Source organism: Mesocricetus auratus, unplaced genomic scaffold (assembly GCF_017639785.1).
Source record: "Mesocricetus auratus isolate SY011 unplaced genomic scaffold, BCM_Maur_2.0 Super-Scaffold_100007, whole genome shotgun sequence".
NCBI classification, from domain to species: Eukaryota; Metazoa; Chordata; class Mammalia; order Rodentia; family Cricetidae; genus Mesocricetus; species Mesocricetus auratus.
The window spans coordinates 55,401,647-55,424,043 of record NW_024429191.1 but is presented as its reverse complement, the minus strand read 5'-3'; the positions used below and the strand labels follow the sequence as shown (position 1 = coordinate 55,424,043).

Below are 22,397 nucleotides of genomic sequence, written 5' to 3'. Positions count from 1 at the left end.
GTCAACATAAACCAAAGTAGTGAAAAGGAAAGAAGCAGCTATGTTAACCCCCATGTGGGAGACACAGAAACTTAAGGCAGTACTAACCTCTCCATCTTTGATGGAGGCAGCAACCATCTTTTTCAAGAAGTCAATGGGCTGGTTGTTATACAGCGTTTTTCTCCCTCCAACCATATTGCTCAAGTAGTCTACTGTGTACAATTTATTGTACTTGTGCTGGGGCCGTGGGTCATTCACAAAACAAATCTTTTGAGATTAAGAACATGTATATTAGAGCACAAAACCAAAGATGTCAAGCAAGACACAACAACCCTCTCTGCTAGGTTGCTATGACTACAACAAGCTCATCACCTCTAACTACAAGAATAAACACTACAGCCACAAGGCAAAAGTAACAAACAAAAGCTGGCCAAGCACATATAAAGGGCACTGCATATTCTATTAGCACAAAGAACACACTTGAGAGCTGTCTCTACCTGTCTTCCCTACTGGTTAAAAACTGCCCCCTAATTAATTCTGCATATAACCCAAAAGGCATCACTCATGGAACATTGCCACAGGCCCTTCCTCAAAGTGTAAGAGAGGCTCAATGTGTAGCAATGCAATTTTCTTGGAAGAGGGTCAAAAAGCCCATCAAAGAAGGAGGCCCTGATCATCCTGCTAGACAGACACAGAAGAAAGAAGAACAGCCAACAGTGGATGCCTCCTTTAACAACAAAGTTGCCAGAAAGGCCAGCAGATTAGGGTGCTCTGAGCCTATACACAATATCCAATATACCAGCATTTTACTTTGTGCCTGAGATTGATCTGGATCCTAAATTGCAGGGAAGAAGGTTGGGGATGTGGGTATAAACTGACTCTTGGCCTAGAGTCAGAAATTCTCTGAAGAGAAACACTCCTGGTGTCAAGTGCATATGAACTTCAGAGAATGAAAACAAAAAGTTTCTTTAGCATTTAGTTTGACAGATGTGCACATAAACCTGGTAATATTATACTCTCTGTAAACAACAGACACTTGAAAGTAAACAGCCAGCAGCTTCCGACACCAGTCTCTAACCTTATCTTCCATATTGAAAAGTGGCTTCACATGTTCCTGGTAAAACTGCAAGGGTGTTATGGGGCCAATCTTGTGGTAATTTTTATCTTTATCTCGATACTCCCAGGTGAAGGTCTCTGGTGGGTTACCCAAACAGATGCACACTACTCGGAATATCTGTAAGAGAAGGAATGATTAAGAGTTTCATTTCCACAAGCCTGAAAAGTTTTAAGGAATTAACAGCTGTGTTTTAAACCCAAAAATTGCAAAGGAAATCTACTACTGCTCCAAGATTCAGAAGTTGTCACAAGTCAGCATCTAAGCACTCTGAACAACACAACACTGAAATGCAAATAGATTAATATTCTTAGCAATATGCTGCAAATTAAATTTCCTTAGCTAAGAAACTTGCCTACACCAGGCATGGTGGCATGCCTTTAACCCTAGTTCTTGGGAGGCAGAGGCAGGTAGATTTCTGTGAGTTTGAGGCCACCCTGGTCTACATAGGGAGTTCCAGGTCATTCAAAGCAAATGTAAGGCTCTGTCTGGAAAGAAAATAAAGAGAAGGAAGGGAGGGAGAGAGAAAGGATAGGAGGGAGGAAGGGAGGAATAAAAGGAAGGAAGGAAGGAAGGAAAGGAGGAAGGAAGGAGAAAGCTTGCCTATCACTGATACCCAACAAAATCTAAGTTGCTAATTGTTCGTTTAGAATCTCCAGTTTGTCCCTGCACAATCCAGAAAGCCCCATTCCTGTCTCTCTCCAAACCCCACATGTTCAGAGGGTCTCTGAACAAAGGAAAGGCACCAAAAAGCCCAGCTCCACATTCTTGGAGGCTACTGTGCCTTCCTCCCCTGAACTTGCCAGCCACCTAAGTCCCGACCTAAGAGCTCAGTTTTTGACCATACATGGGCATAAACCCAGCTTTCAGTGAACACGTCATCACCTCATCACCCACAGCCCATAAAATCTGCCTGCTTTCGTTTGGGGGCACAACTTCTCTGGCTCCACCTCTAGGGCTGGAGAACCTGCCTGGGAGTTGCTCTGCTCAAATAAACCTGTTGTTATCCTTTTTCAATTCAGTTTGTCTTGGAGTACTACATCAGCAGAAAAAACCATGGGGGGTGGCGTAGAAAACCTATTACTAATCATCTTGTTTACTTTTTTTTAAAGATTTATTTATTTATTATGTATACAGTGTTGTGCCTACATGTATACCTACAGGCCAGAGAGGGCACCAGATCTCATTACAGATAGTTGTGAGCCACCATGTGGTTGCTGGGAATTGAACTCAGGACTTCTGGAAGAGCAGGCAGTGCTCTTATCCTCTGCGCCATCTCTCCAGCCCCTCTGGTTTACTTTTTAAGATTTTTAAATATGTATTAATGTTTTGCAAACTTGTATATATCTATTCCACATATATGCCTGGTACCCACAGAGCTTAGGAACTGTCAGAGCCCATGGAACTGGAGTTTAGACAGTGGAAGTTGCCTTGTGGATGCTGGGGACTATACCCAGGTTCCTCAACAACAGGAACTGAGTTATCTTTCCAGCCCTGCTAAATTGTTTAACAAATACTGCATTGTTTCATGATTCTCTTTCACTCTCATTCATTTCCCTCACTCTTCTCTCTCTCTCTCTCTTTCACGTGTGTGCGTGTGTGAGTGCATGCTAGGTAAGTGCTTTTACTTTGAACAGTATCACCAGTCCACAAATAACATATTTTTAAAACACATACATACATACATATTTCTTTTTTGGGTTTTTGAAATGGGGTTTCTCTGTGTAGCTTTGGAGGCTGTCCTGAACTTGCTCTGTAGACCAGATTGGCATCAAACTCACACAGATCTGCCTGCCTCTGCCTCCCAAGTGCTGGGATTAAAGGTGTATGCCACCACCTCCCAGCTCTTTACTTATATTTTTAATTATGTGTATATATGTGTCTGTGTGGCAAGGCACAGGTGCTGGAGGAGACCAGAGGCATTTGATCACTCTGGAATTGGAGACATAGGAACTTATAACCTACCCCATAGGGATACTAGAAATCAAATTCAGATCCTCTGCAGAAGCTCTTAACCAGTCCCAAATAATATATCTTCTTAAATATATAATAAGACCTTTGTGTTAGCATTATTTTTCAAAGATATGTTTGTATTATTCTCATTTACACAAAGGAAACAGGAACCAATACTTTGCACAAGGTCAGAATATATAAAATATTTCCTTTTCTTCTCACATTTCCTTGTCTTTCTTTTTTTCTTAAATACTATAGTGGTTGTTCGAATAAGAATGGCCCCCATAGGCTCATAATTTGAACACTTAGTCACCAGGGAGTAGCACAATTTGAAAGCATTAGAAGGATTAAGATAAGTGACCTTGTTGGTGAAGGAAATGTGTCACGAGGAATGGGCTTTGAGGTTTCAAAAGTCCATTAGAAGCCCAAAGTGTCTCTCTGTCTGTCTTTCCTCTCTCTCCCTCCCTCCCTAGATCAAGATGTAGTTCTCAGCTACTGCTCCAGTGCCCACCTGTATGCCATCTTGCTTCCTGCCATGATAATGAACCAAACCTCTGAAATTATAAGCAAGCTCCCAGTCAAATGCTTTCTCTTATAACAGTTGCCTTGGTCATGGTGACTCTTCACAGCAACTGAACAATGACTAAGGCAACTATTCTGGGTCTAGTGGGATCTTTAAACCCAGCACTTGGAATACAAGTGGATCTCTGAGAGTTAAAGGGTTAAAGGCTAGCCTTGTGTATATAGCAAGTTCTAGACCGGCCAGAACTACATAGTGAAACTCTATCACACATGCACACATGCACACACGCACGCTCACTCAAAACCATAACAATTTGCCTCTTCTTTCTCTACCCTGTTCCAGGCTCACCTCTCACTCAGCTTCACTTGTTGAGCCGCATACTTGTCTGCTCCACTACATTCAAGAAGCGAGTCTTTTACTTACTGAGTGCGTCTGTCTCATGCTGTCTATTGTACTTACTAGGTTCACTTAGTACCGTAACACTCCATACTACCTACTATAGCTCTCAATCCTCTCAACAAAACTGGCAGCTCTCACTGTCACCTTATAAAGGCCAAAGCTCAGGAAGTAAGTGTCATGCTTGCAGTCCCAGAGCCAGGAAATGGCAGATCAGAACTGGGTTCAGACTCTACTTTCCAAAAGACTATAAATTTACCTCATCGCTTTCTGGGTTTCATATAACTTTTTTCCTGTAACACAGTACAAGGTTTTTAAGAACAAGGACCAGCAAATTGTCCTCTGACCACCACACCTGAGTCACAGAATGCTTATGTCCACATGTGTATGTATGTGGGCACTACTCTTAACTGTTTTTAGCATTCATGGAAGTAACCACCATCAGAACAGAATGCATTAAAAAGGGGTCCTGGGTTTTTGTTTTTTTTTTTAAATAAATAACTTACATACTTTCCCAAGGTAACTATCATTTGACTCCCACAGCCATGGTTCAGTCCTGACTACTCTTTAAACTTCATACAAATGGGAGACAAAGCATACACTTTTGTGTCTGGTTTCCTCTTATCAACTGTCTGTGGTCTTCACTCATGTTCCCATGCATGTAAGCAGTTTGTTCTTTATTGCTGTGATTCCCCTATCTTTACAGAAGGAGGTTAACCTTCAAAAAAAGTTATGCTTACCTTTCATCCTGTTCTGTTGTTTCCCGAAAGAGAAGCATCCTCTATTAGGATTCGCCATGTAGTTTATGAGCTTGCATAGCTGGGACATCACCCCCCATCTTCTAATACTACACTCTCCAGCTGGTTTCTGCCCAGCAGAGAGGCAGAGCAGCTTACAGGAAACTGTGATTGAGCTGCCCCAGCCACAGACTATAAGCTTTGCTTGGGATTCACATGAACCACACAGCATTTTAGTGTTGCCATGGGGACATACCACTGATAACCTAAGTAGAAACCATGATTTGTATGTTCAAATGTTATATAAGTACCACACACTAACTGACTGTGCCACTGGAACACCCGCTGTATGTTCAAATGTTAATTGCTAACATACAGTGAAATTGTTCTGGTCAACTCCCAAGTTATCCAAAGGTAGTGAATCCACCAAGCTCTGGCCAAATAAAACAGAATGAAAGATCAAGCTAAATAAGTATATTTCTGGTTACTTCTAAACATTTTAAAAACACAAGCAATAACATTTTCCTCTCTAAGGTGCACTGTGCCTTATAGTACATTCTGTCTCCCTACCTGAATATCTGAAGTAAAAAGTATTAAATTACTACCTCCTCTCCAAAGCTGCACCTGAGGCAACACACACACACACACACACACACACACACACACACACACACACACACACACACACCACAAAAGCATCAGAAGAAATTTGGCACTGGCCAAAACAGCAGGGCAGGTAAGGGCAATGGTTGTACAAGCCTGAGGACCTGAGTTTTATTTTTAGAACCCATATAAAGGTGGAGGGATCAACTCCACAAAGCTGTCCCCTCTGGCCTCCTTATACATACAATGACACATGTACATCCACAAACACATCATACACACAAGCACTAATAAAAAAATAATGAAGTTTTTTAAACCTTTTAAAAAGAACCCTGCATTTATGTTATCAAACTGAATTCCCTAGTAAGCCCCTTCGCAAGATGACATCTACTCAGTTGCTCACCCCTTATAAATGTAAAGCTTTTAATCAAATATATATGATATGGCTGAGAGTTCTTCCTTTTAGATTCTAAAAAACTGTTTCAATTTAACACAAGTTTTGCAAGCCAAGAGTAGCACACACCTTGAAATCTAGCACTGGGAGGCAGAAGTAGGCCGATTTCTGAGAGTTTGAGGCCAGCCTGGTCTACACAGTGAGTCCTAGGACAGCCAGAGCTACAAAGTGAGAGAGAGCCTGCCTCAAAAAATAAACAAACAAAAACACATGGAGTTTTACTGTTTAGTTGTTTGTAACAGCTTTAAATACCCAAAGCCGTCCACCTCCCTGAGCCCATCTGTACCAATGTGGAGGGGACATATGGCCCCAGTCAAGTAACAATAAATAATTTTAAGGGATCCTCTGAAGTATCACCTCTAAGGCTCATATTTTCTTAATATGTAAAAGAATTTCTGTTTTGAAATAACCCTATTCCCAAAGGTACAAAAATGACAGTTTCTCCTACCCCTTTTTCCTCCCTCTCCTCCCCTCCCCGCCTGGCTTTTCTGCTGCTATAATAAACTACAGTTAATGTACTCAAAAAAAAAAAAAAAAGAAAGAAAGAAGTTAATGTTGAATATCCAAGTCTGCTCTCTGGTGGACAAAGCAGGAATGTCACCTAATACAAAATTTAACTGACATTCATGACACAGAAGACGCACAACAGCACAACCATATTCCTCAGAATATAATTGCATATTAGAACCCACCACTAAGCAATCAGGGATGACTTTGGAATTCTCTCTCTCATCCCAGTACCTCTGCTCCTCCCTTTATTTTCTCCATGGGATATTACACTTTTTATATATTTTATTTGTTTCTGCCTACTAGAAAGTAAACTACACAAAGGTAGGAATTCCTATCTGATTTGTTCACTGCTAAATTCACAATGCCTAGAACAGTACATGTAACTTACTATTTGTACCTTCTAATTGTGATTTCAAAACAGTGTATAACCCAAACTGATTTAAAAAACAAAACAAGAACCCCCCAAAAACTAACACAGTCAAGGGAATGAGCATAAGCAACGCTGGCTTTCTAAAATATTGGAATGCTAAAGGATTTCAGCATAGAGACACCTGGACCTGATTCTACTCTCCCAACCACCAAGCCAATAATTATGTGGTCTTGTTGATTTTATTTTAAAAAAGAAGCCAATGCATTGGAGGTGTGCCCGGCGAACATCAGAAATAAGGTGCTTAAAATTGCTACACTACTTGCATTGGTTGGGGATTGGGTTCGGGGTCATTCGGTCTATTTCAGTTCTTTACTTTTTTTCAAATTTAAAAGCCTTAAATGTACTGTAAGCCTCAGATCACTGTACAACTGGATTGTGTTGGTTGCCAGTTTGTGTGCTGTTGCCTGAATACGGCGCGGTGGTTGGTAATGGATAAAGGACGCATGGATCAGGAAGAAAAGAAAGAAGTCAATGTTTTTAGCTATTCTCAGTAATAAGTTACTGGAAAAATTCTGTCCTGCCTCTGACCCACTGAGACGCTTCTCCCTCTCCCCTCTGACCACTGAGACCCTTCTCCCTCACACCCTTAGAAGAAGGCAGTCAAGAGAAGCCATGCTGAGCATGGCTACATGTGCTTTTTAAGTCCATCTGGCTTTTAATTCTTGATTAATTTAATTGCTAATTAAGTTGGAAATTTAAAGTACTCTTACTTTGGAAATTCGTAATCTTTGTCTACCAATATACAACCCTTCAGAAACGCTTAAGTCTGTATAGAAAAGATCTATTTTCTATCTCTAATTAAATATATTCTCTAAGGGATGGCTCAACAGTTAAGAGCACTGGCTACTCTTCCAGAAGACTCAGATGGCAGTTCTTAACCACCTGTAACTCCAGTTCCAGGGGATCCGACACCCTCACACAAACATACATGCAGGCAAAACACTAATGCACATATATAAAAATAAAGTTTAAAAAATACATCTTCTAAGAAGGCAGAGTCTAAGTTTCAAGTCTAATTTTGTTTGATTTTTTTTTCATTTTACATACCAACCCCAGTTCCCCCTACCTCCCCTTTGAGTTTTAGTTTGTCTTTAAAAAAATCCTATTTTAATTAGCTTCTAAAACGATTTCCCCTAGCAGAGTTTTATTTTCACTGACTTGTCAAAGTCTAACATGGCAAATGACACAAACAGCATAAGGAAAGGAAAAAAGGAAAAAGGCACAAGAAGCATGGATTCAGAACAAAAGGAATGCCCACCTGGTTTGAATGTAAAGACAAACAAATGGGACAGAGTCAATTCTCATGCACATGGATGCATCTGGAAGGCAGAGAAGTCGGACAGGTGAGGGAGGAAGGCTGTACCTGGGAGGATGACCATAAATATTCACAAGGTGAGAAGCAGAGAATTTAAAGCCAGCCAGCGGTAGACAAAGAATGAATGAAAGGTTAGAAGGAGACAGTAGTTCAGAGAAAACTGGTACATCTGAAGATTCCAAAGCTTGGAACGATGTAGAGGTGGCACAATCTTAAAGCAATGGTTGTTGAAACATTTTAAAAATCTAAAGCATGCTAAAACTCAAGTTACTTCCATTGTTATAAAGTACAAAGCTACAATGCTGTTTTGAGATATTGTCTCACTATCTATAGTAGCTCCAATTTGCAATCCTCCTGCCTCAGCTTCCCAAGCAGAGAGATTACAGATATGTATCACATTGCCCAGCTTGCTACAATGTTCTTAAGAAATCAATTACCTGAACTTCCTACTTTTACAGATGGAGACACTAGGTTTAAAGGTAAAATGAACCACTGATCAGCCTGGCCACAAGCATCTTCATAAAAGTGGTAAACTTTGAAGGCAGTTCAGGAGTTCAATGAAGGAACTATTGGAGAGGTACATAATGAGCCTTTGTGAGTAAGTTACACAGAGAAAGATGACAAGAGGAAAGCATTCTCTACTGCTTCATGATGGATAAGATGGAAGAAGATGCTTAAAAACAAAAACCACTAAGTAAAGTGAGCAGATACACCTGGAGGCATCAAACCTAACTCCTCAGAGGAAAGGCATGTAACGTGCATGTGGTATATCAGAGGTATATGCTGTTCTGGGATGCTAAAAGAACTTGCTCCCGGGGCAACCAACAGTGTTCTTGAGATTGCTTCTAAAGTGGTGTGTGAATTAAAGAAATAGAAATGCAGGCATTCCCACCCCAGTGCAGACCCACTCAATCTGTAGTTTCTGTACTGCTTTACATAATGTACGTACTTTATTAGACCATATCTATCCTTCCCTCCTCTCAAATCTTCTCAATTATTACTTCTCTCCTTTATTCTTTCCCACACAGTTTCCCTACTCCTGATTTAACTGATAAAAATCTTTCTTTCCCTCGTATCTACAATCTTCCCTCAAGACACCATGACATCACCAAGATATCTCCCCTTCCCTGCCTTCCATAGAGCTCATTGGCAAGCCCTGACAGCATCCCTTCAAGACAAACCCAGGGATGTCTCATGAGTCTCACTCTCCTAGCCTTGCCAAAACTTCTGTAATCTCTAACCTGTGTGGTTACAATTAACTTTCCATCTAGTTTCTCTATTTCTACAATCTGTTCTCAAAATACTCAGAGTAAAGGTGTCTCTGTCCCTATCTGTCCAAACACACACACACACACACACACACACAGACTCCCTTCCTTGAAACAAGGTTTTATATACCCATACTGGCCTTAATTTTGTGATTCTCCTGCCTCATCCTCCCAAGCACTACAATTACAAGTGTGTGCCACTATACACAGTTTCAGGGCAAAAAATAGATAAAATATTAGCTTAAACCCTCTACAAGCTACCTTACTTAGAATAAGATGCAAGCTCTTCATCACAGCTCTACATTAGGCCAGTCCCCATTTCCTTTGCGATTTGTCCCACTCAACCCCACCTTCACTTCCCAGGCTCAAGCCATTGTGCCTTCTTCCTATTAGTCAGGAACACCTGCTTCTTTCATCATAGGGCATTTATCCATGCTGTCCCCTGCCTGGCTCACTCTTAGTACTCTTAGCTCAGCTCAGATTCAACCTCAGGAAGACCTAGTAAAATATGAATCCTGGTTAAGAGTGTATGCTGTACTTGCAGAGGATCTGATTTAGATTCCCACCACCCACATCCAATGGTTTATACTCACTGTATCTCATCTGATACCCTGTACTGGTGTCCTCAGATACTGAACACACACACACACACACACACACACACACACACACACACACACACACACACACACTATGGTGTTTTTAATAGTAAATGTTGGGACCTGGAGAGGTGATTCAATGGTTAAAAGCACTTGCTGCTCTTGTGGAAGACCCAACCATTTTTAACTCCCTTTTAGGGAATTCAATAGCCTCTTCTGATCCCTGCAGGTTCCTGCACAAACATGGTACACAGCCATACACGCAGACACATACACACAATATAGTTCATAAAATGCTCAGCCTCACCTAAAATCATGTATAATGAGATAATATTGCTACCTATCAGACTGACCCAAATCTAATTGTCACTGACAATGGGTACAGACATTAGCATAATCCCCAGATAATTTGGAATGTGTTATCAAATCCTCCCACTTCCCCTCCTCTGAACACTCAAGACCTTAAGCATGTTAGGCAAATACTGTACCACTAAGTTATCTCTTTAGCTCAATGTTTTATTTTAAGGGTTATTTGTTTATTTGGAGTTTTGAGATAGGGTTTCTCTATGTAGCCCTGGCTGTTCTGGAATTTGTTCTGTAGACCAAGCTGGCCTCTATCCCAGAGGTCCACCTGCCTCTGGGATTAAAGGTATGTGCCACCACCACTTGACAGGTTTGTTCATTTTCATTTTATGTGCATGAGTGTTTGCCTACATGTGTGTCTGGTGTAGGCCAGAGGCTGTAGGATCCCCTGGAACTGTAATTACAGACGGTTATGAGCCACGTGGGTGTTGAGAACAGAATTAGGGTCCTCTGCAAAAGCAGTCAGTACTCTTAACCACTGAGCCAGTTCTCCGGCCATATTAATGATGTTTTTAAGAACCCCTGTTAAAAAATTTCCTAAGCTGTCAAAATTACTTCCTGCTCCTTTTCATAGCCCTGACAACTATCAGTTTTGATCTTCGCTTCAGGATTTATTTTTAATAGAGCACGTTTTGGAAGAGAATACTTTAATAATCCTAAAAGGATCTGGAGGTTTCAAGAATGAGCACATGTGGAACACCTATAATTGAAGTGGCTACATGACTCCAAAAAGATCTGCTGGGTCTACCACGTCTACAAACCACCTACACTCCTCTCTGAAAGAATGCCTTTGCCATAAACAAGTTCCATTCAGCTATCTTGGCTTCATGGTTACTCACTGAAGTCATCATTGAGATTTGCCCATAAGGCTAGGTAAATCATAGGCACTAATTTGTGGCTTTAAGTGAAGCTAGACTCTTCATTACAAGAGTCAGGCTCAATAATGATGAGTTATTTGGAAGATTGTAAAAACCTACCACACAGATTTTGTAGTGAACAGATGAAGTAATCATTAGGTAAACAATCCTACAAAACACTCAAACTTAGGACATAATAAAGTATTATCTTTGGATTTCAAGATAGGGATAGAAGAACTGAAAACAAAACATGTAAAAATGTATGGCTATAATTCAGAATCATTTACTATCTTCTAGGACACAAATCTTAAGACATGTTACTAAAGCAAACACCATAGGCCAATATGATATTTATGATTAAGAGGTAATCTCTGGGGGCTGGAGAAATGGCTTGGGCAGTTAAGAGCACTTGTTCTTGCAGAAGACCCAGCCACCCACATGGCAGCTCACCACTGTCTGTAACTCTAGTTTTAGGGAATCTGATGTCTTTCTGGCCTCAATGGGCACTGCACTGCACTTCCTGCACTTTCATATATGCAGGCAAAACACTCAGAAGTAAAAATAAATCCTAAGAAAAAAGAAGGCAGGATGGTGGTGGCACATGCCTTTAATCCCAGCATTTAGGAGGCTGAGGCAGGTAGATCTCTGTGAGTTCAAGGCCAGCCCGGTCTACAGAGTGAGTTCCAAGACAGCCAAAGTTACACAGATAAACCCTGTCTTGAAAAACAAAACAAAACAAAAAAAAGTAGTACAACTACTATCTGAACTTTTTCATTAACCATTAGCACACAATCTTTTTTAAAAATTATATATATTCACTTTATTTATTTGTGCATGCATGTGTGGAGATCAGAGGGTAACGAGCAGAAATCCATCACTTCCCTTCACCATGTGGGTCCCAAAGATTGAATTTAGGTCATCAAGCTTCTGTACTAAGAGACTGTTCTTCAACAGAACATTTAAGAAAATTGAATATGGGACTGGAGAGATGGCTCAGTGGCTAAGGGCATTCCAGAGGACCCTGGGTCAAATCCCAGCACCCACATGGCAGCTTATAACTGTCTGTAACTCCAAGATCTGACACCCTCATGCAGATCTACATGCAGGCAAAACACCAGTGCACATAAAATAATAAATTATTTTAAAAAAGAAAGTTGAATATAATTTAAATGAAGTTAGCAAATAAACACTGTGCATTCATCTATTCAAATATGTAAGAAACAGCTACCATGTCAAACACTGGGTATATAACTCATGAACAAACCAAGACTTGAAGGAGTAAGGAACTTGTTCCATGTCATGCAGTCAAGCAGGAAAGGCCATCGATCTGACTCTGGAAGACATGCTCCACTGTTTCCCTTAAACAGTCATGTTTTCCACAGAAGTGACAAAATGTGAAGTTACTCCACTCCCCTGTCTTAATATGGTCTCACCAATGTGCCCACAGGCTAGAGAAGGTAATATCTGTTCTTTTCTCGAAGAATTTCGGCTTCACATCTATTAGTACTGAATATGAATATGATTAATACAGACTCTTATCTGCCTTGATGATAAATACCTATTGGCCAACTTTTCATTTTTCTAAGTGTTTTATACACATTACTTTTAATAGATACAATCATCGACAGCTTCTCATTACACATCTAGCAAACAGTTTATTATCATTATTCATTGCTTTTCTTTTTTCCAAAAGACTAAACTTGTAAAGCCAGGGATATAGCTCAGGTAGAGCACACAAGAGTCCCTGAGTTTCGTTTCCAGTGCCGGGAGGGGGAGGATAAGAGCGAATGCCACACAAAAACTGAGCTCTTTGATAGCTGAAACTTGTCTTCTCATCTTTATTCCCTCAGTGCCAAACTCACAGAAGGTATTATTTATAAAATGCATAAAAATGATTTTTATATAGAACCTAAACTAGGAATTAGGAAAGTGCAGTACAAGTCCTCAAAATACAAGCAAGTGTAAATCTCATCTTTTTTTTAGCATTAAAATTAGTAGTTTTTGTTGAGACAGGGTATCCTGTAGCCAGGTTATATAGCCAAGGCTGACCTTCAACTTTTGATCCTTTTGTCACTACCTCTTCAGTGAAACATAAGTAGCTTTCATTCAGATTAAAAATTCACTGCAGTGACTGCATTCCATAATCAGCTTAGCAGGATATCCTGAGAGCTTTTTAGACAAGTCATAAAAGGCCAAAGGTTCTTATTACCTCCTCCATCATGGCATCTTGTGTAGCTGAGATCTCCCCTTTGGTTGCTCCACTGTGTACCAGGTTCCGTAGCCGTATACAGAATTCTCTCATCTATGACAGAAACTCACTCAGCATTCCAGTAGTTACACAAGCTCTTAATAAGCCTAACAGATCACCCGTAGCTATGCTTGGAGGTACAACACAGCTAACACCCTGAGCAAAGTTTATAAAAACAAATGATTTTCCCCAACTGGTCCACTTAAACAGGTAGTGAAAAATACTTTCAATAAAGACACATCTGTGGCTATTTCCAAAGAATACTGGATAGAACTGATCTTTTTCTGCCACTGAAACCACCCTCCAGCCCCCCCACCCTCATGCATGGGAGAACGTCTGGTTCGGGTACCTACCACCCTTAGAAAACCAGGAGACAGATCATGGAAGCACTAAGCACTCTTATACATTCTCATTTAGAATTCTATTTGCTGTCCACTTTACCTTCTTTGCCAGTCACTGTGACCATGACTACATCAACCTCCAACATGGCTTTCTGTTTTCTTCAATTTTTGGAGAAGCCCAACATAAAGAGATTCTGAAACTAAACTGCAGTGCTAAAGCAACTTGTTTTCAATCAAAATGAAATCGTAAGCTAAGATTTATGTTCATTTAGTCTTTGGATAAGAGACCTCAGAGTTCCCTGGGTAGGAAACAGTCTACATCTAATATTGGGAAAATATCTATACTTATTTTTAAATGCACCCTTTTCCCTGGAGATAACATCTAATTTCAGTCTTGTAGATATGGGCAGCAGATTTTGGAAACTCCCAGTTTTCAAAAAAGGGATCTGGCAAGCAGAGCACCACCGCACAGGGCTTATAATCATCCCTGGGAAAATGTGGAGGAGAAATGATTCATTAGGGTAACTTAAGCCATAAAAACAGCTCAGTGACTACATCAAATCCTCAGTGGGTGGTTAAACCACACTGATGTGGTCTGGGTAAGCCTAAGAACAAAGCACACTTCTAAAGGAAGTCTTACAAATTGCTCTGCTTACTTCTGCTAGTACATGAAGCAGCCTCAGCACACCTCTACTAGAAGTAAAGTGAGCAGCACAGAGATCTGTGTGTTTGAGACCCATGTTAATCAAACCCAGGACCTTTTCCCTTGAATACGTTTAAGAAAACACTAAAATCAACAGAAACAAGACATAGTAATCTTAATGATTTCTTGAGGTTAGCATGTAGCCACAGTACTGGTAGAACTTGATATCAATAGTTATCTTGTCTCTAAAAAATCTGAGACAGTTTTAAAGTCAAGTGCACTAACCCAGTTCCTCCTACTCATATTCTATACCTTGTGATTCAGAATATCATTCATTCTTCGGCTTGCTTCTGTCGTATGAGATTCAGGGAAGCATTTCTTAGGGACAACACCATATTTTTCTAAAAGACAACAAATTTTAATGTTCAATAAAATGAAAATAAATTCCTATATTAGAAATCTTATTGAAATTATTGGCTCCTTTAAAATAGGCTGTATTAATAAACAGGGGTGGGGTTTTGTTTACTTGTTTGACAAAGGGTCTCATGTAGTCCATGCTATGGCTAAGAATAACCTTAAACTTCTAGTCTTTCTGCCTCTACCTCCCAAGTATTGTGATTATGGGCACATACGACTAGACCTGGTTTATTTGGTGCTGAGGATTGAGCCCAAAGCTTTGTGTATGCCAGGCAGTACTCTACCCACTGGACTTCATACCCAGACCTTACCAGTCTTCTTGGATTGTTTGATTCTAAGGACTGAACCGAAGGCCTCCAGCACACTGAGAAAGTGCCTTACTAATGAACTATACCTCCAGTCCCTTAAACAGACTTTTAACATGTACAGTTATCTACCTTGAAACTAATTCTGATATTTTTACCTATCATACTTTATAAAATAGTCAGCATGAGGTCTCACAAAAGAAAATGTTTGGACAAAAACATTTTCACACAAATACAGGGTTTTGTTTGCTTTGTCTGATGGTTTGTTGTTGTTTGCATTACTAGGGATCAAACCCAAGGCCATGTGCATGTTAGACAACCACTCCACCACTGATCTATACCACCAAACCAATTTTCTTTTCCTTTTCAGATTTATTTTTATTTTATGAGTAGTTTGCCTGCATTTATATATGTGCACCATTTGTGTGCCTGAGGCCAGAAGAGTGTCTGGAGTTACAGATGGTTGTGACCCACCACAGAGGTACTAGGAACTTAACCTGGGTCTTCTGTAACAGGGGTAAGTCCTCTTAACTGCTTACCCATCTCTTTAGCCCTATTAATATGCTTCTTGATTCCCCAGTGCTTTCTTTTAAAATTATTTTAGGGATGTTCTGCCTGCATGTAAAAGAAGAGGGTTTAAAACTAGAGTTACAGATGGTTATGGGACATGTGTAGGTTCTGGAAATTGAACCAGTACATTTTAGTCCCTCAGTGCTTTTTTATGGGAAGTTACTTCTAATTAATTCTTCTCCCAGCCAAGCCTTCATGGCATCCATTTCTTATTAGTTAAAGAAAGGGACTTCACAGTGAGAATGAGAAGGAAAGGTTTGTAGAGCAACTATGCAGTCAGTTCCACTGTGTACATAACCACCAAAGAAATGGCCTACTCCTAACTGCAGAGCTTAACATTCTATTAGAGACAAGCTCTTACCAACAATATTGACAAGCATATCCCACTGTCCACCATCATTTGTAGGGTTCATAAGCAAATACTGCACCAGCCTCCCATCTTCAGGCTCTTTTTTCTGGGCTGTGTCCACAAAAGCATTCAAGAAGAAATAACAGCGTTCAACCTAAAGTAAGAGAAGATAAGTAAAATTAAAGGCAAAGGGGGCCAATCACATTACTGGCAGGCATGATCAGTAGAATGGGAATCCTGGAACAAATAAGAATCAAATATATAAGATCTTTAAAACAATATATAAGTTTTTAAAACTGAAGCTGGTAATTAAATACCAGTATTTGGCTTCAAAAGAATATCTAGTCTTTTCTTATACTTGTAAATATATTTCAACATATGTATCCATTTTCTGCACATACATTCTAATGTTTAAATAAATCATATTTTAGAGTCTTTAATCAGTAAACATCTAATGGACAGTTATATTTTAAAGAGTTTTTAAATGAAGTAAAAATGTTTACTGCTTTTTTCCCCCCAGATAGGTGCTACCAAAAGAAACTGGTTGCTTAAAAGACCAAATGACCAAAGTAAAAGACAAAATGACCTAAATAAAGACACTAGAAAGGGAAATTGCTGAAAATAAAGTTTTAAATTTTAAATAAAGAAAACACAAGTCGTGAGTCAACAGATTTGTTAATTCCTCAGAGAACACAGTCACCTACCAAACAGAAAGCAGCTGTGAGGCTAGAGTTCAGGGTTAGAGCCTTGTCAACAACACGTCAGAAGCCCTGCTCTGACCCTAGCACCACAAAAGGAAAAGAAGGAAATGTACTTCTCCTTTTGAGAAGGTAGACTTCTGATACTTGGGAAATCAGAATGGTATCACATATATAATAAAATGGTACACTGTATCAAGAAAAGCAAAATAATATAAAAGCCTCCCCTAATTAGGTTGCTACCAAAACAAAAAGAATCATGCAAGGTCAGTACCCTACCTTGTCCCAAAAAAACAGGTAAGATTGACTAAACTCAAATTCTTCAATATTAAATTTTTTCATGAATGGAAGTCTCATAACATTCAAACAAGAAAAGATCCAGCATCGTCCTAAAATGAGAAAGCAAACCAACAAGTTATGACTGTTTATAGAACACACTGTCCTAACTGTATTTCCTAATACAAATCCGTAAGACCTGGACATTAAGACTAAATAAAAAATAACAGAAATATTAAATTTATTTGTTTTTGACAGAGTCTCATATCGCCCGCTATATACAGCCAGGATGTTCTTGAATGCCTGATCCTCCTGCTTTATGTCCCAAGTACTAGGAATATAGGCATGCGTCACCATACTTGGTTTTATGTGATTCTAAGAATCGAACCCAGGAATTTGTACATGCTAGACATTCTACCAACTTAACTACATCTTCAGCCAAGAACAGAAATATTAAAACCAAAGCAAAATGAAAGACATGTATCGATTACTACTATACAATATACACAAACACATAGACACACACACACAGAAGTTCTCTCTCTCTCTCTCTCTAACAAAATCAAAACAAAACAAAACAAAACCAACCAGAACCTTTTAGGTTGGGCATGGTGGCTCATACCTATAACCCTAGTATTAGGAGACTCAAGCAAGACAACTGCTATGAATTCAAGGTCAGTTTAGTTAGTATGGTGAGTTCCAGGATAACCTAGAAACACTAAGGAAAAAATAAATAAAACAGAGATCATGAATAAATTACATGATATGCAAAAAGGACAAAGAGGGTAAAGAAACTTAAGTTCTTCACAAGCCACTAGTGAAGTGGGGAAACATCATTTTTCTTCTCAATAATGCACAAATTGGCAAAGACCTGGAAAAATAAGCATTCCACTTTTTAACAGACAGCTAAGCAAACACAAATCACCTGAGAATGATTTGGGACTCAAAATCTTAATTTGACATGAACAAAAACCTCAGTTTGAAATGAACAAAACCTTAATTTGGAATGAACAAGAAACCTTCATTTAAAATGGACATCATCCTTCAGTGAGTGCTAAGCCGAACAAAAAGCACTTGCTTATTTTCTCAAAAAAAAAATGAGTTTTTAAAGGACATATTTGACTAACTAGGCTATATAAATATTTAAACACAAATGAAAAGTTTGGGAGGGTTGAAGCAGAAGAATCACTTCAGCTTAAGAGTTAAATATATATATATATATACAATTTAAAGTTTGAGACATGAATGAAACAAAATATTTTCTTCCTCAAATCATGTTAATTCAGTAAAGTTACTTAGAAGCACTATTGTTCCAGGATGGATGTGTTGCTCAGTTGGGAGAGTGCTTAACTAGCATGCAATAAACCCTGGACTCATCCTCAGCACCACATAATTAGACATGGTAGTACATGCCTGCAATCATAGCCCAACACATGGGAGATGGAGGCAAAACAAAAGGACAAGAGGTTCAAGGTCATTGTTAGTTACAAAGGAGGATTGTTCTTCTACTCTATTTTCACAGTTTCACACTCTTTCTACGCACCTGGCCATCAGTATCCACATTTTCTTTCTTTTTAAAGAATTATTTATTATGTATACAGTGTTCTGTCTGCATGTATACCTGCACGCCAGAAGAGGCACCAGATCTCATTGTGGATAGTTGTGAAGCCTACTTGTGGTTGCTGGGAATTGAACTCAGGACCTCTGGAAGAACAGCCAGTGCTCTTAACCGCCTAGCCATCTCTTCAGCCCCAGTATCCATGTTTTCAACCACAACGTTTTCAACCACAACACACCATAATTCTCCCATTTAGTATGTTTCTGACATAGCGATGTTTTAAACCCATACATGATGCTGTCCCTGAAGACTCTATGACAAGCATTAAGAACATAAGCATGTCTTCATTTACCCCTGTAAATGAATAGCCAGAGCTTCTGTAGTTCACTGCTTTCTATATCAGTGTAAGTGAGTTTTTCAAGGCCTATTTCCAATAACACTCAACATTTCTATGTGAGGTCATATTCAGAATGTTTGAATATTTTGCCTCGCTGAAATGGATAGAATCTAGTATCTGTAAGCCTAGTATGGACTAGGGCAACTTCAGACTGATGCCTTTACCAAAACATGACTCTACTGCTAGATAAACTCAGGGTCTCTATTCTGAAAGTCTTTTTGAGCCTTGAATAAAGATGTTTTTCTGGAGGAAAATTCAGGGGAAATTTCCAACATATTTGGATATAATGTCTTATGAAAAATGAAAAAGTTTATAAAAGGCACATATAAAAATACGTAAAGGGCCTTACCCTTCCTGGGCAATGGAGTGGGGATTGGGTGGGGGGCTGGAGGGAGAGAGTGGGCGGGGAGGGAGAGGGAGCTGGGACTGACATGGAAGTAAGCGTGTTTCTAATTTAAATATATAATGAAAAGTGTAAAAAAAAATTCTTAAAGAATGATCTCTTATTAAAAACATTCATACAGAGAATAAAGACTTGAGGCGTAAACAACTATTCTCCTACTGGTATGTGGAAGATTTTCTACACTGAACAAGAATGATTTTGTTACAAAGAAAAAACTTAAATTGTGTTTCTGAATAGTGTTGTCTTTATTTTAGGGTTATCTGTATATGGCCTCTCTCCTGCTCACTGTTTCTAGTTCTGCTGCTTCTGAGAGAACTGTTAAGATAAAAACATCTCAAGAACAAATTACATTCTCATGTACTATCAGTATTTAGAGTGAATTAAAGAGATACACCACATAAGACCTAACTAGCTTGTTCCAGATTAACATTTCCAAGATTACCCTAGGAGACCATTGCATAGAACACAGCTATTGTGATATATTAACTAGATAGCCTGACACCACACCATCCCAAACACTTCTGAACTTAGGGCCTGGGCATGCTAGATAAGCACTACATGAAAAGATTTTTGCAAGGCCATACTTTTTTTTCTTTAAAATTTAAAAATCAATCTTATAAGGTATGATTTACAAACAGCAAAACACTGCCCATGTTGAATATATCCTTTGAGTTTTGAATTGCTCTAAGTAGAAATAACATGCTTTTTATAAATACACACAGACTTGAAATAGTTTCAAAACAACAAAATTATAATGGAAGGTCCCTTTAGCTCAATTTTGTTGTTAGAATATTTCTTCTAAAGCCAGGTGTTGGTGGAACATGCCTTTAATACCAGCAATCTGGAGGCAGACAGGCAGATCTCTGTGAGTTCGAGGCCAGTCTGGTCTACAGAGCAAGTTCCAGGACAGCCTCCAAAACAATACAGAGAAACCCTGTCTCAAAACAAAACAAAACAAAACAAAAAAGAGTATTTTTCCTATTTGGATTCCTGGATAAGCAATCTCTCAGTGTAGATGCATTTCTAACAGTGGTTACTGGACAGCAGACAGCAAAACAAGAATTCCCAACCAGCAAGAAATGAGAAATCAAGAGTACTACAAAGTAGCCTGCTGATGGGAACTGACCTACCAGCACAGTAACTCCAGCTGCAACCATGGAGCATACTTTGAAATAATAGTCAATGACATTTTGTAGTAATAGCATTAAGGTTTTTTTTCTGTTTTATATATTTGAATTTTAGTGCAATTCTGGGAAGTCTTCTAGGGCATAGATATTTTTGTATGGACATTTGTGACCAAGGGCATAGCTCATCTTTGCTTTAGGTTTATCTGTATGCAACCTCTTCCCTATTAACTGTTTACCTTCTACTATTTCTAGATGAACAGTTAAAGATAAAAACTGCATGATAACAAACCACACATACCCAACCTCACATAACAGCAAGACAATATATCGATGTGCATTCAATGACCATCATCCATTTATCACTTTAGTGTTTAACCTAAATGCTAACAGGCTACCACCATACAAGCAATGTTCTTGGGCCTGCGTTTTCTTGTGCCTCTTCTCTGGTTTATTACAAGTTATTTCAATGTGTTACAAAGCTGTTCTCCCAAGGCCATTTTTAGGACAACAAAATAGGTTGCTGTCAGTAAAGTAGGCAAGAAGTCGAAGACCTCACCAGAGCTCTTCTGGTTGGTGACCGGCTTGCCTTCCTGGGGCACAACATGCTGGAACACATGCTGAGCACCCTGGACCGTGGCCCTCTTCAGACAGATGTCCAGCAGATCATGGGTGGTCCCGACATTCTGGGCTAGTACGAACTGAGGGTCAGAATTTAGTCTGTGGATCAGAGCAGCTACCTTCTCCGTATTCAGTCCTGTGGGGAAATCAAACGCCATAATTATAACACCCCCCCACCTCCCCCAAAAAAGCTGACGGGGGCAGCTTTAGGACAGTCACTGTAGATCCTAGATTTAACTTCGCAAGAGCATCCTGGAGAGTGCTGAAGCCAGAAAGCCCTCCATCCCCGCGCTCGTCTAGGTCTCCCCTCCCCTCACCCCCCCCCCCGCGTCTTTCACGCCGCGGGGCCTCGCGGGTCCGCGGAGCCTGGGAGAGGACTCTGAAAACACTCGCGGGAAGAGCGGCGCCTTACCCGCGTTGTTCATGGCGCCCACGCTGCTGGGGAAACGTTAGTTTTCGGGGTCCTCAGGTGAGCTCTGGGGTTACAATACAGCCCACTGCCTAGCTGGTCGGACCCAGTTCTCGCACCCGGAGCGCCGGAAAAAGGAAACCCGCTCAATGGTGGCCGAGAGAAACGGGGTCCGCGGAGGGACAAAACTCCCCCCTCGCGTTGCTGAGTCAGCGCCGTCGGGGCTGGCCCCGCCTGGGGGAGGGCCGATAGGGGGGGCGGCCTCGCTGACGCTGGGGCAGGCACCCCAGCCCGGGCTCCGCCCGGCCAAGCCACCCACGTTGGCAACCTCAGTGGCCAGCATTGCTCACTCTTCACCCCGGCGGCGCCCTCCGCCATCTGTGATCCCTTTTCCTGGCCACAAGGACGCCCTCCCGGCATCCCAAGCTCTCAGAGGAAGTAGGCTGAGGCTGAGCCCAGATCCCTCACATTCTAACATTGGACAAACTAGTGCCCAGAAGTCTTTTGAGAAGTCAAAAGGAGGATCCAGGAGGTGAAAAGGAACCTGTGGTCCCAAAATTAGGAATGGGACCTTAGGACGGGTTGGCAGGTCTCAAGAAATCCACCCAAAAGCTTTTCCTGTAGGCACTTGGTTGACCAATCTGTTCATTTTCCAGTTGCAACTTGTTGCTTGGATTCTAGTGAGAACAAAGTTCTTGAATTTGAAAGGATTTTGGAACCAATCTCTTTCCCACCCACCCATAAGCTACTACCACGGTTCTACAAACACACATCTGCTCGTTTCATCTACACATTCTGGGCATCACAAGGCTCCTTCCTGAGCGACTCCTCCTGAGCCCAACTCTCCCCGCTAAGGAGAATGACTAGGTCAATTTTGTGCTCACACACACAAAACCATCTATAAAACCTGTATATGAAGCACGAGCCCTTCTAGGGT

The 22,397-nt window shown here is 40.3% G+C and overlaps 1 protein-coding gene across 1 annotated transcript in view; it reads right to left on the bottom strand.

Moving 5' to 3' along the window:
* Window positions 1-21,663, bottom strand: part of Blmh (bleomycin hydrolase) — a 41,464-nt gene extending 19,801 nt beyond the window's left edge. The window contains exons 1-8 of the mRNA XM_005067370.4: window positions 21,464-21,663; window positions 20,990-21,187; window positions 16,952-17,061; window positions 15,987-16,128; window positions 14,646-14,734; window positions 13,311-13,403; window positions 1,058-1,213; window positions 88-246 (exon numbers count right to left, since the gene is read on the bottom strand). Of these exons, the coding sequence (XP_005067427.1) occupies window positions 88-246; window positions 1,058-1,213; window positions 13,311-13,403; window positions 14,646-14,734; window positions 15,987-16,128; window positions 16,952-17,061; window positions 20,990-21,187; window positions 21,464-21,476 (960 nt within the window). The 5' untranslated portion in view covers window positions 21,477-21,663. The remainder of the gene's footprint in view (window positions 1-87; window positions 247-1,057; window positions 1,214-13,310; window positions 13,404-14,645; window positions 14,735-15,986; window positions 16,129-16,951; window positions 17,062-20,989; window positions 21,188-21,463) is intronic.
* Between the last annotated feature and the right edge of the window lie 734 nt (window positions 21,664-22,397).